Source organism: Phodopus roborovskii, unplaced genomic scaffold (genome assembly GCF_943737965.1).
Source record: "Phodopus roborovskii unplaced genomic scaffold, PHOROB, whole genome shotgun sequence".
Lineage (NCBI taxonomy): Eukaryota > Metazoa > Chordata > Mammalia > Rodentia > Cricetidae > Phodopus > Phodopus roborovskii.
Window position 1 is genome coordinate 420,702 of NW_026125804.1, and position 13,515 is coordinate 434,216.

General features: G+C 35.9%; 1 protein-coding gene across 8 annotated transcripts in view; it reads left to right on the top strand.

Moving 5' to 3' along the window:
• The window catches only part of Huwe1 (HECT, UBA and WWE domain containing E3 ubiquitin protein ligase 1), a 101,696-nt gene that overhangs the window by 12,436 nt on the left and 75,745 nt on the right, over window positions 1-13,515 (top strand). For 7 of the 8 annotated variants that reach the window (XM_051178682.1, XM_051178686.1, XM_051178687.1 and 4 more), the window contains exons 5-17: window positions 1,662-1,724; window positions 3,635-3,712; window positions 4,390-4,437; window positions 4,519-4,587; window positions 5,321-5,420; window positions 7,003-7,103; window positions 7,368-7,518; window positions 7,647-7,774; window positions 8,396-8,536; window positions 8,748-8,853; window positions 10,355-10,570; window positions 11,029-11,130; window positions 11,526-11,606. In XM_051178682.1, coding sequence (XP_051034639.1) covers window positions 1,662-1,724; window positions 3,635-3,712; window positions 4,390-4,437; window positions 4,519-4,587; window positions 5,321-5,420; window positions 7,003-7,103; window positions 7,368-7,518; window positions 7,647-7,774; window positions 8,396-8,536; window positions 8,748-8,853; window positions 10,355-10,570; window positions 11,029-11,130; window positions 11,526-11,606 — 1,384 coding nt within the window. The remainder of the gene's footprint in view (window positions 1-1,661; window positions 1,725-3,634; window positions 3,713-4,389; window positions 4,438-4,518; window positions 4,588-5,320; window positions 5,421-7,002; window positions 7,104-7,367; window positions 7,519-7,646; window positions 7,775-8,395; window positions 8,537-8,747; window positions 8,854-10,354; window positions 10,571-11,028; window positions 11,131-11,525; window positions 11,607-13,515) is intronic. The other variant, XM_051178688.1, reaches the window with a different exon arrangement.

A 13,515-nucleotide genomic window follows, 5' to 3' on the forward strand; every position in this document is an offset into this window, starting at 1 on the left:
TGTTTTAATAAGATAGTATGGTCAGGACAACTTCTAAAAGTAAGCATCTAATTTGGTGCTCATGATTCCATATGTTTAGAGTTTGTGATCATCATGGTGAGCTTTCCATCAAGTGTTGGAGCAGTAACTGAGAGCTTATATCTTGAACCACATAAGGAGACAGAAAATGCTAACTGGGAATGGCACAGGCTTTTAAAACTTCCAAGCCTACCCCTAGTGACACGCTTCCTCCATCAACACCACCTAATTCTTTCTAGACAATTACATCAACTGGTGACCAAATATTCAAACATATGAGCCTGTGGTCTACAATATGGTTTCACTAAAGAGAATAAATATTACATCATTTGGAGAATCAATTAAAAAAGACCCCTATTTTCTGTATTCTTTGCTTCTGGGTTAATAAGAACTTCTAAGGTTATTTTACTAGGATTATGTAGATTTTGTTCATCAGTAGTATTATATAATGGAGATGTCTGAATGGCAGCTTCAGAGAGCTACACTGTTTTATAGATTTACTAGAGTGATTGTGACATGATTATGTTTCTAAAGAATGAAAATAATGAGAACATACACACACAGTAGTGATTGGAACACACATTGTATTTATGAGAATCAGGTGAAGGCATTTGTGTTGGAGCTGGGCCAGGCATGTCTTGCCTTAAGGCAAGAAGTAGCTTATTAAAACTCATGGTTGTAGCTAAGATGACTAGGCCATTTAGAGATATGCAGTTAGACCTTGCATCTACTGTTAATTTTTTTTAAGGCCTGAGGAGATGCTGCATGCTGGTCCATAAGCAAAATTATGTGGCTGGAATTTAGGATTTGGAAGTTATTAGTAACTGTCCTACTCATTATCACATGTACTTGTTTGAAAGTTTTTATACTTCATTAGCAGTGTCATAGTTATTGTTCTATTGCTGTGATGACAACTCATAGAGGAACACATTTAATTTAAGTGGGGCTTGCTTACAGGCTCAAAGGTTTCGTTCCTTTTTAGCCATGGTGGGAAACTTGGCAGCATGCATGTAAGACATACTGGAGAAGGAGCTTGAGGTTCTACATTTGGACCTGAAGGCAGAAAACATTGGGCCTGGATTAGGCATTTGAAACCCCAAAGCCTACCTACAGTGACACACTTCTAACAAAGCTATATACCTCCTAATGCTACTCCCAAGGCATTAAAATGTATGTCACTGGGAACCATTCCTATTCAAGCTAATACTGTGTGTGTGTATCTCTCTCTCTCTCTCTCTCTCTCTCTCTCTCTCTCTCTCTCTCTCTCTCTCTCTCTCTCTCTCTCACACACACACACACACACACACACACACACATTTGGCTCATGTAAAGAAAAAGTGTGGTTCCACCCTGGTGAGAAAGGCCAGCTATAACTGAATGTCAGCAAGCATGAATTCAGACATGTGGAATGCAGTAGCTAGTGTTGCTGTTATGCACTCTTACCTTGAGTACCCTCAAAGAACCTTGAAATAGATATCATTGAAGAAACAGCCATTAGAAACAAAACCTTGCTTTGCTTCTCAGTCTTCCTTAGATTTTGTTTTATTTTTTATATGGATGAATGTTTTCTCATTAAAGTTTATAAACATAAGCCTAAGACCATAAGCATTTTGTGTTAACACTATGTTTTTTTCCTTTCTAAGAGCTGGGGTGGAAAGGAGAATGGCTTTGGACTTGCAGAATGTTGCCGAGACTTGCATATGTTGGTGAGTAGCTATTTGGGATATATTAGATATTGTCTCTTTCTGAACATTAACAATGAATGTATGTTATATAAATTTAACATTAGGACCCTTGTGGAACCTGAGGAAAAAATAATATATAAAACTTCTTCTTCTGTGCTTATTTTAAAGATTCTCAGAGAGAGTAGTATTCATATACCCAGTCCTGAAAAAGAAGCTGAATTTGTTGAATCATACTGATAGTGTTTTTTTTTTAAATCCCAGAAAGTAAAGCTGGGAGTAGTAGTGCACATTTATAATCTGAGTATTTGGGATATGACAGGAGGACGATCACCAGTTCACCAGTTTAAGACCAGCTTTGGCCACATGATGCCTGTCTATGAAATTTCAAAAAACAAACCAAAAAACGCATGTAATTGTGCTCTCACACAACTATCAGAACTTTGAGAGGTATTCAGGAATAGCTGATTGGGGGCAATTGTTTGAGGATTACTTAGAACTTAATACAGGGGGCTGGAGTCATGGCAGATCAAGAGCAGTTGACCCATGTTTGATTCCTAGCGTGCCCATGGTAACTCAAAACCATCTATCTGTAACTCTAGTTCTAAGACATCTATAGCCTCTTAATTCCTTTATAGCCACTCACATGACACAATAGATGTACATGGAGGCAAAACTGTCATACAGAAAAATTTTTTTAAATATTAGAAAAATAACTTAATACTGTTCAGCATGTTTTCATGTTTACCTCTAACCCAAGTTCTGGTTATGGATTTAGGCTGCCCCCCTATGTTGCAAGTAGAGGTATCTGTAAGGCACATCTGGAGCCTAGTTTGTAATATTTAACATAAGTGGTTATGATCAAATTTAACTAATTCATCTTCTGGAAAACTTCATTCCTTACTAGTATGGCTCTTGTCACAGAAAATGTATGTATTAGAGCAGGTTACTTTCCTACTTAGCTTAAAGATGTTGTTGGTGAACTGTTGTGAATGAATGTTGGTAATATCTTGTAATTTATTTGCAGTTCCAATATCTTAAAGAGTAGTAAGTTAATTCTGAACCTAATTATGCATGCTAAGATATCTGTTAGCTGTTTTAGTCCTTGCCTGTGTTAATATTGAGATTATGAAAATTTTGTATTTTATGTAGTATATACACATGATGAACCCAATTTTATAGTCATTTTTTTTTGGAATGGAATGTGAGTTATTTGTTGTTTGTTTCTTGAGACAGGCTTTTTTTGTGTAGCCTTGGCTGTCCTGGAATTTTCTCTGTGGATCAGACTGGCCCTGAACTCACAAGGATCTGTCTGCCTGTGCCTTCCCATAGCTGGGATTAAAACTGTGTGCCATTATTGCCTGGCCAAGGGAATGTTTCTCAATGATCAGGGTGCTTATTACTGGAATTTCATATGCCATGTTATTTTTATGGCGTTACAAAAAATACGTTTTGAGGGTTTAGTTTATTTTGTTTGGTGTAGTCCTGTGCAGAAAAAGAAAGGTTTTCTAGAAGGTTATAGAAAGGGAGTGCTTGAAGTAATAGAAAAAGTACCATGAGGAGGCTGGAATCAAGTTTTTATAAGAATGTCCCTTTATATTTGACCCTGATACTTGTCCTTCATTCTTTCTTAAATTCTTGTGCATACTTGACCCTACCATGAGAATAAGTATAGTCAAAATTGATGTATTAATAGAAAGAGTAAAAACAGATTTTGTTTGATTTATAAACTCCAGTTTTCTCATTCCTTTTCAAACACATGCCATCTGAACTGTGATCAGGGCAAGGGAGTAAAGATACCACTGGTATAGAATATATTGCTGCCACAGTGTTGCTCAAATGGCTAGCTCATTGAGGACGAGAAGGCAGTGGAGGTATCTGAGTAGCCTAAATCAGTTCAAGCTCACTGTCTGATTATTTTCTTTTATAAATAGAAATACCCACCCAGCGCAACCACACTACACTTTGAGTTCTATGCAGACCCTGGAGCTGAGGTCAAAATTGAGAAGAGGGTGAGTTTGATTGTTTTGTTATTGTTTCTAGAATGTCTTAGTTTTTAAATGATGGAATGTTTTGACCTGGGTCACTGTCCTATGAAACTAGATGTACCTAAGAAACTTCAGAAGTAAGTATTAATTATATGTCTACCTCTCTTCACACACAATTAGGTTTTATGGTGGAACCTGCCAAAAAATAGCACTCCTTTTATTGGGCAGTGCCATGTTTGTAAATTTTGCTTATTGTTTCAGATAGTTGTGTTTCAGGTTTCTGTATTTAAGCCAGCCTGTAAGACGCTCTGTATGTTGCCTGTAAAATTTTGCTTAAGTGATGTGGTTGTTCCATATTCCTGGGTGAGCTACGAAGAACCCTGAATTATTTTTTTAGATTAAAGTTGAATTTAAAACATGGGAATTCTTACGGATTCCGTCTCTGGTATGAATATTGAGATAGTGGAGACTTTTAGCCAAGGATTACAAAGGAGCACTGAATATAGGATATGCCTGGTGGTGCTATAGTTTAATACTGGGTGGTTTCAAAGAAGTGTCTATTATATGTGGGGAATGGATGACTCTGAAATTACCTTGAGTTTAAAAGGTTGGCTTAAAGAAAACAATGACATTTTCTTCTCAGGTGGCTCTTAAGGGATATTTTGTTGACCCTAACAAATCTTTTAACATTTTAATTTCAGACAACTAGTAATACACTACATTATATTCACATAGAACAACTTGACAAGGTAAGAGGGTTCTTTGATAACTGGTTCGTTGCTTTAGTTTTGGTTGAAGTTTTGTTCCTAACTAATTTTTTCTAATAACAGATTTCAGAAAGCCCTTCTGAAATAATGGAATCTCTTACCAAAATGTACAGCATTCCTAAGGATAAGCAGGTACGATATGTTTGAAAAATGCCCCAGCATATTGTGGTTTTTGAAATATACTAATGATATGTGGTAGTCAAGCAGAAAACATAGCAAAACTGATATACATTGGATTCTAGCCATGGGAATTTAGCTACCTAGGTGTTAGTTTCCTCTTCTGGGGTCAGTACTAAGTTCCTAGCACCTTAGGAGAGTTTGGAAACATAAACTTGCAAGGCAACTCAAATGATTTGTCTAGTAGTGGTGATAGCTTTCTCAAATTTGGATACATTTAGGAGAACTTAATTGTGTTATTGTCTGATGTTTTCGGCAGTGAACAAATATTTTATTTAATAAAAATTAGGTTTTCTTTTCCCATGACAGGGTTTCTCTATATAGTTTTGGAGCCTGTCTTGGAACTCACTCCGTAGATCAGGCTGCTCTTGAACATACAGAAATCTGCCTGCCTCTGTCTCCCAAAGGCATGCAACATCAACGCCCAGTAAAAAGTTAGAATTCTTATTTGATTATTGTCTATCAGTGTAGTGACTATTCTTGGCTACCTTGAAATATTAGGATACTGGGTATCCCTGTTTTGTCAACTAATCTCAGAGTAGGTAATACTGGTTCAGTTTGATAGCCTAGCAAATAGCAACAAACAATTTTACCAAGCAGCCTGAAAGGTAAGATCTCCCCCCACCCCCAGAAACAACAACAAACCCTTTGTAATTACGATTTTCTAATGTAAGTTATATCTCTACAGATGCTCTTATTTACTCATATACGGCTGGCCCATGGCTTCTCTAATCACAGAAAACGATTACAAGCTGTTCAGGCCAGACTGCATGCAATATCTATATTAGGTAAGGAAACACTAATTAACAGGTCCTAATTAGGCAGTTTGAACTTGATTCCTAATAAATTCCATCTGTCTTTACCACTGTGAGGCTTTCTTATAATAATCTAAATTATAAAATTGTGTTCACAGTCTTTGCATTTATTATTCGGTAGCTCCTTTGTGTATCAGAAAAACTAAAGCCTTTATTTCCATGTCATGTGGCTTTGCTTATCATCGCTTTTAAAGAAAGTATACATTTTTTGCCACCTTTACCCTTTCTATTGAGGGTTCCTGTTCAAGTTCTCCCATACTTCCAGGTATATAATTATGAATTCTGAAAATAATTAATAGTTAGTAAAAATAATTAATAGTTAGTACTCTTACTATGATTTAGTAAACTGGAAAGCATAGAGGCTTTTTCATTTTTAATTATTCAGGATTGTCTAAGGCCATTTTCATGCAAGCATATAATGTACTTTGAGTGTTAATCCCCATTATAGTTCTCTGCTCTCCTCCTTAGCCATTTTCATTTATTTATTCACCAGTTTCACTTCCACTATTATGTCATCAGTACATAAGTGATTTTAAGTATCTATAGTCCAGGACACACAAATAAGTGGAAACATGTTCCATGACAAGAGTTGCATCCATTTTCCTGCAAAGACTTCATCATTATGTGGAGTCCTTTTTTTTTTTTTTTTTTTTTTTTTAAGGCCCTCACCATGGTTCTGAAGATTATATAGCCGCACATTGTATTTTCTCAGTTAACTTCAGTACTTCATATTGGAACAATATTTATGAGCTATTTTAAGAATTGAAAGAAAACCTGGAAATCAACCTGTTGTTACATGGTAGTCACATTAGATGGTATAAAAACAGCAAACATAGCTGGTGTTACCTATCGTTATTTAGCTTTTGCTTACCTAGTCCTGAAGCTGAGCACCTTGCCCTCAAATCCTTTCTCATATTTGTGTCTAATCATTGTTTAACTTCTGGCATGATAATAATTACCCAGAAATGTTTTTTTAAAAGCTTAATGAATGCGGCCATATCTCAGCCAGTTTTTACTTCTTTGTATATGTGCACTATCACTTCAGTGTACAATTTAGCCAAAGTATATTAGACCTGCATTTTTTAGACAGGTTCTTTCTATGTGGCTTGTGCTATCCTGAAACTCACTGGGTAGAACAGGCTGTCCTTGAAGTCACCAAATTCTAGGATTCAAACATACACCACTACACCTGGCTAGATTATGTTCATTCTTAACTTTTGGTAGTGTCATCAGACTTATGATTTAGTTTACTACAGTCCATAAAAAGACTCTTTATTATAAAAACATTTATGGTGAAAACAGGTAAAGAAACTAAAGCATATCCAAAGCATAGTTACAGTTCTATGAAGTACTGTTGTTGCTATTTTTCCTACAGAACTCCCCCTAAAATCTTTGTTAAGACTCCTGATAATTTTAGCAAGGAAATATGTGTCTTGATCTTACCACATACTGTCACAATTTAGCAATTTACCCTTTGGTACAAATTGGAAAGTATATTATCCACTGGTGGCTTAATAACTGCATTTTTGCCAAAGTCTTTTCTTCTTTCTTGCAGTCTATTCCAATGCCTTGCAGGAGTCCGCAAATAGTATCTTGTATAATGGATTGATAGAGGAGTTGGTGGATGTCCTTCAAATAACAGATAAGCAGCTTATGGTAAGTATGTATTAGTACTATCTATATGTCAAGGTCATACTTACCTGCCTTTTGTTTTTACTAAGGAGTTAGAAAATGTCCCAGAAAGGAAGCTTCGACCTTTTGTTTCTTTCTCTTTGAATATTAAATAAATGCCAGATTTGCAGTGTCTAGCTCCTAAAACACTTTCCAATAAAATTACTTAAATTTCGAATTTTGAGATATTTGTCCCTTGGTTTAGTTATCCATGTAGTTTTTACAACTGTTTGCTTTGTACTCTCATAGGAAATTAAAGCTGCTTCTTTGCGAACATTAACATCAATTGTGCATTTGGAGAGAACTCCCAAGCTCAGCAGTATTATTGACTGTACTGGAACTGCGTCCTACCATGGATTTTTGCCTGTCCTTGTACGGAACTGCATCCAGGCCATGATTGGTAGGTTTGGGTGGTAGTTATTTATCCCCGGAACAAAAAGATCCTGAATGACATTGTTATTGTTTTAATGACCTGCTAGCTTAATTCCAAATTCTAATTTTCTATCCCTCTACTAATTTCTTTTGTAGATCCTTCCATGGACCCATATCCCCACCAGTTTGCCACTGCTCTCTTCTCCTTTTTATACCATCTGGCCAGTTATGATGCAGGTGGTGAAGCTTTGGTCTCCTGTGGAATGATGGAAGCCTTACTAAAGGTACTCTTTTTTTTTTTTCCAATATGTTTATGGGAAAATAAGAGTACAGGCTTTAAATGTTTTATAGTGAGCAGATAGAATAGAAATCTTATTCTAGAAGAGCTTTACTTAAAGTTTGAGTTGTAGCTACCCCATTAACAAAAATGTAGCTATTGTCAATATTAAGATATGCTTATAATCCAGCATAGTTTGATAGTCTGGAAGCCTTGGGTCAAGACAATGCTACATGTTAATGTGACATTAAGTATTACCCTAAGAAAAATTTATATGAGGATGGATATTTGTAAAGTTTTGTTTTAATATTAAGTCTGTTTTGTTTTGTTTTTTTTTTTTTTAGTTGGAATTCTGATAACAATGACTCTTGCTTCTGTTTTGGCTTGCATTAAACTTAGCAGAAATTTCATTTAATACTATTAATGAATCTTGTTGCCTCACAAGAGGTTGAGTCCAGTCACATAATAGCACTATTACATGACAAGCACAAAACTTCAGGCATTTGTCCTCCTCCTTCCCCTTTCATACTATGCTTTGTCACAAGAACACCCATACTTTATTTTTGCAAAGTAATATAATTTTTGTAGCTCTTTTAGTAATTGTGTTTCCTTTCTCTCTTCCTTGTAGGTCATAAAGTTTCTTGGTGATGAACAAGACCAAATAACATTCGTCACCAGAGCTGTTAGAGTGGTTGACCTCATTACCAACCTGGACATGGCAGCTTTTCAATCTCATAGTGGTCTTTCTATCTTCATCTATAGACTTGAGGTATTAATTTTCTAAGGATCATTTTGCATAGACTTGATAGAATTCCAGTGAGTGCTGAGTGTAGGAAATGTCCTAACTATTCTAAGAAACAATCTTAATCTTTTTTATGTTTCTATAAAGTGAGCTTATATTCTGCTTGATAGTTGTTAATCAGAATTACTTAATCCCTGTAATGTATAGGATTTTCTTCTTATTTTCCCTTTGATTATAGCATGAAGTAGATTTGTGCCGAAAAGAATGCCCATTTGTGATCAAGCCAAAGATCCAGAGACCTAGTACCACTCAAGAAGGAGAAGAAATGGAGACTGATATGGATGGTAATTAAGAAGTTATTAAGTCAATATTTTTGTGTATGAGATTTTTCTATTTACCTGAGTTTTAATTCTTCCTCAGAAGTTTGAGGTATACAGGTTTTCAACATTTTTATTTTTAAATATATGTGATGATGAATTTGGAATAGAGCTGGGAGGTAAAGCAGATGTTGAGCTGCAGTAGACTAAAGTCACTAAAAACTAAATTCATTACAAATCAATCACTTAATAATTGATGTTTCTTAATGTTTTTTATTATTTTATTCATACTATGAAAATACAAGATGTCCATAGTTAGAATATTGTCTGTTTTTGCTATTTCAGTAATATATATCTTGGATATTTCATATAAGCTTGGCAAATTCCATGAAGACTATGAATTCTTAAATGGAATCTTGAAAAAACGCCATAAGATCAGAAATATAAAACCATATCCTCTTAGTTTTTAAGTGCGTTGTGTCTTTTTTTTGACAATTCCAACCCCCTCACAATATATAATTCATAATAGCATTAAAATTGGTCCCCCCCCAATAAGAATTTATAATAGTCTTTTCTTAATGGCCAAACTTATTAATGCAGGTATTTATTTTTTTCTTATGATAAAGCTATTAGAAAAATAAAGAGTAGTATACTTTTCCTTTTTTTCCTGACTTTTACTTTGAGCATGTTTATCTGTGCATGTTGGTGTCCCTAGAAACCCTTCTGCTCAGTTTCTGTTTTATTGGGAAATTTGACATATAAGTGCACGGGTGAGATCCTGAAGTGTTGAGTAAAATGTGTTATGTACTAACTGCTGATAAGTAATGTTTTGGCTATCCACTATAAATCTGTAATTGTCGAATTTCATGAGCTGAACAGTAAGTGCTCGGTAAAGATTCTGATAATCTGAAATGCTTGATTAAGTTAAGTTTGCCAACTGATGACCAGGAAGCAAGTATTTAAAACTAATCCAAGTAGGTGTGTAGTATTCCTAAAGAAAATGTGTATTCATTGTAAAGGTTACATAATTGAGTTTTTGCTTATGTCTTGTGTAAGTAGGTGTTTCAAAATGTAAACACTAAAGGGTGTTTTACTACATTTCATAACTTGAAGAGAATAAGTATTTGCTTTTATACTGTTAAAATTATTTTATTCAAGGGTATAAAGGAAATGTTCATGCTCACTTCTAACCCTACTACATAGCTATTATTAGTTTGTGGCTCTTTCCAGCCTTATTAATATCATTTCTATGTTCACATTTACATGTATGTAGGCTTTAGAACACAAAGACAGACACTTGCAGTGATCATTATGTATCATAGACATTCTTCCCTATGAGCACTGACATTTAACTTTCAGTGCTTTTTATGTTTATTAATTAACCTCCATTATTAGGCTCTACTTACTACCTACAAAGTTGCATGTTTTGCATCGTTCATCTCCTCGGTGGAAGAAGTTTTCTCAGAAGTCTTTCTTTTCTTAGTACCTTTTATTCTAATTAGTTTCTTTATCATAACTTGTACTTTAGTTGCAGATGTAACTATGGAAAGCAGTCCAGGCTCGTCCATATCTATGGAGCACCGGCTGGATGTTGAATTAAGGGCATCAAGTTCCAACAGCAGCACTAGCATCTCTGGCACTGGCCCGGGTCCTGGCCCTGGCCCTGGCCCCGGCCCTGGCCCTGGCCCTGGCCCTGGTCCTGGCCCTGGCCCTGGCCTTGGCCCTGGCCCTGGACCCCGTCCTGGTGCGTAGACACATAGATACACAGTCTTTCACAGTGACTGACTTATTAAACTCGTGAAGAAGAGAGCTTTAGGAGGCACTTAATGGTACATTTGAGGTTATCTTATAAGAACATATCCTGTAACATTATATAGTCTTCTGGCAGTTCACACATTGATTATCAAAACAGACATTTTGGAGGGCAGATATGATAATATCCAAGGGAGGAACAGAGTAAATTTGGAAGTTGAATCTTTTTTACTTTTTAATAATTTTTTTTTTTACTTAGGTCTCTAATTTTAATACTGGTCTTGTGCCATCCTTGGTGATTTAATTTCCACTTTCAAAATACTCTTTCCAATGTCTGCTAGTTTTGCTTTAGTAGATATAGACGGGTCTTTTAATATGTGTTTTGTGTACCTATTGATTGTGATTTAATGGTGAGCTCAGTATGATACTTTTGCCTTTCTCCTGTGCCAGGAGTCCAGTGTATTCCACAACGAGCAGCACTTCTCAAATCAATGTTGAATTTCCTTAAGAAGGCCATTCAAGACCCTGCTTTCTCTGATGGCATACGGCATGGTATTTTGATTCTGTATACTGCGTTCTAAGACCTTTTGATTATCAAGCTTTTTTCTATGTTATTTTTTGATGTTTAACCTTTTATAAAGCATACTTAATAAATTGATAGCTTCTTGTTACTTGAACATGATGGTTATTGACACTTTTCTCACCTTTGCACTCTGTTCACTTCTTATCCTATTACCACTTCTTTCCTGCAATCTCCATATCTGTTCTTATTTTGGCCTACTCTTAAAGCTTGCTGCATGAACAAAATAAAGTGTTAGTAAGGTATCAAGTAGAGGCCACTACATTGGAATTGAAACAGATTAATTTACTGTGGTTAGCATACCTATCACTCTTTATCCTCATGGCTCTCCCAGACTGATCATAGTCTTTGTACATATTTCCCTTAGTAATGGATGGTTCTCTGCCTACCTCTTTGAAACACATCATCAGCAATGCAGAATACTATGGCCCATCACTCTTTCTCTTAGGTAAGTAGGATTGAAACTTGGGTTATGGCTGGCATACATGTATAATCTTAGCACTTGGAGTCAAAAGGCAGACAGATCACTTGAGTTTAAGACCATTCTGTTTTACATAAAAGCCTTTAGAGCACTTTGAAAGCTGGGAATATAGATTACCACTAAAGTATTATCCCATTTTGACAAAGCCTTCAACTCCATCCCACTCTGGATCATAAGAGCAAATGGAAACTACTTAAAATTTTATAAAGAAATTTAGTGGGAGATGTAGAAGTGGCAGATTCTTTGGACCTAGTAGAATATGCATTTTACAAACATATTTGTAACTATTATGACTTCCTTGCCTCTTTGATGAAGCAATCGAGTCCATATATTTCTCTCGTGATCTTCCAAAGTTCACTTGTTTATTAGGTAGTTAGAACAATTCTGTATATTATTGATGTCTGCAAATAAGGTCGTCTTTATTACCTTTTTCCTTTTTTTGTTTTGGGTGGGGACAGGGTTTCTCTGGGTAGTCCAGGCTATCCTGGACCTTTCTCTGTAGATCAGGCTGGCCTTGACTTCACAGAGACCTGACTGCCTCTGCCTCCCAAGTACTGGGACTTAAGGTGTGATGCTGGGCTATCTTCCCCCCTCCCCCCAATCTTACTACACAAAGATGTTGTGGTTGAATTCAAGTGATAGGACCTCTTTGCTTTGTCCTTCTTTGTAAATTTATAAGGGAAATTTATGAGGTTAATCCGAACTTTCACGTTAAAGTTTTCAGTTTTCTTATCCAGTTAGGAAATTTTCTTATAGGAATTTTATCAGATTAGGGAAAGTTTTCCTCACATAGTTAGTTTTGAAGAGTAGAACTTTAAGTGATACTTGGATAGGACATTTTAAAAATGTGTTCTTTCATAGGTAGGGAACTCAAAGGTTAGTGGATGAGAATGTGGCACTCTAGAAGAAGGAAGCTCAGAACAAAGCCATATAGTTTTGTTTTTGGGGGGGATGGATGGGTTAGAGTAGTGAAGGTGTGGAGGTGATGGTACAGTACGTGCTAGGTAAGTGCTCTGCACATTATTTTCTGTAGCCCATCTGATGTTGGTGATGTGCCTCATAGCTTGCTTAACCTGAAGAGCTCTATAATCAGTTTGAATATTGAATTCAAAGAGAGACTAAGTTGTGGAAGTGGCTATTAATTCCTGCTGGAAGTTTAGTTTTGCAGTGTATTATGTAGATATTGTGTGTCAATTCTAAGAAAGTAGATGTGAGTAGTGATTATAGAATAGTGATGTATGGACTGGCTGACAAACAAGAGGAAACCAGAGCTGATTGGACTCTGGAGTTAAAATAAGTGGTTAGTCAGTATGTTGTACGTTCTTGGTTGTGAATTATGTAAGTTACAGTGCTGGCTTGATAATCCTGTGCTAGCCACCAAATCTTGGTGTTGTGTTCTGCTTTTGAAATTTTGAAAGTCAGTATTCTTGTGTTCACAAAAGATTGAGAATACGTTTATTTTTTTGAGATATGATCTCATGTTTTAGGCTGACTTTAAACTGGCTACATAGCATAGGATGATCTTGTGTTCCTAATCCTCATGAGCCTACTTCCTTAATGATAGTAATACAGGCATGCATCACCACTTATAGACGATAAGTTGTGTTTAGGTTGGATCTTAGGCTTAGATGCATGCTAGCCACTTTCCCAACTAAGGTACGTCTCCAGCACCTAGAATAATTTCTCGAGGAAAATGAACCAAACAAGTGTGGCCACAGAATGTATAAGCCAAAAGGATTAGCAGTTTGAGTAGTAGAATCTTGTTCTGAGATCATGATTCAAATGATGCAGGATCATGCTACCTGAAATCAAAATACTGTACAGTAATGGCTGGAGATAAGGTTGTTTTTTTTTTTTTTTTTTTTTTTTTTTTTTT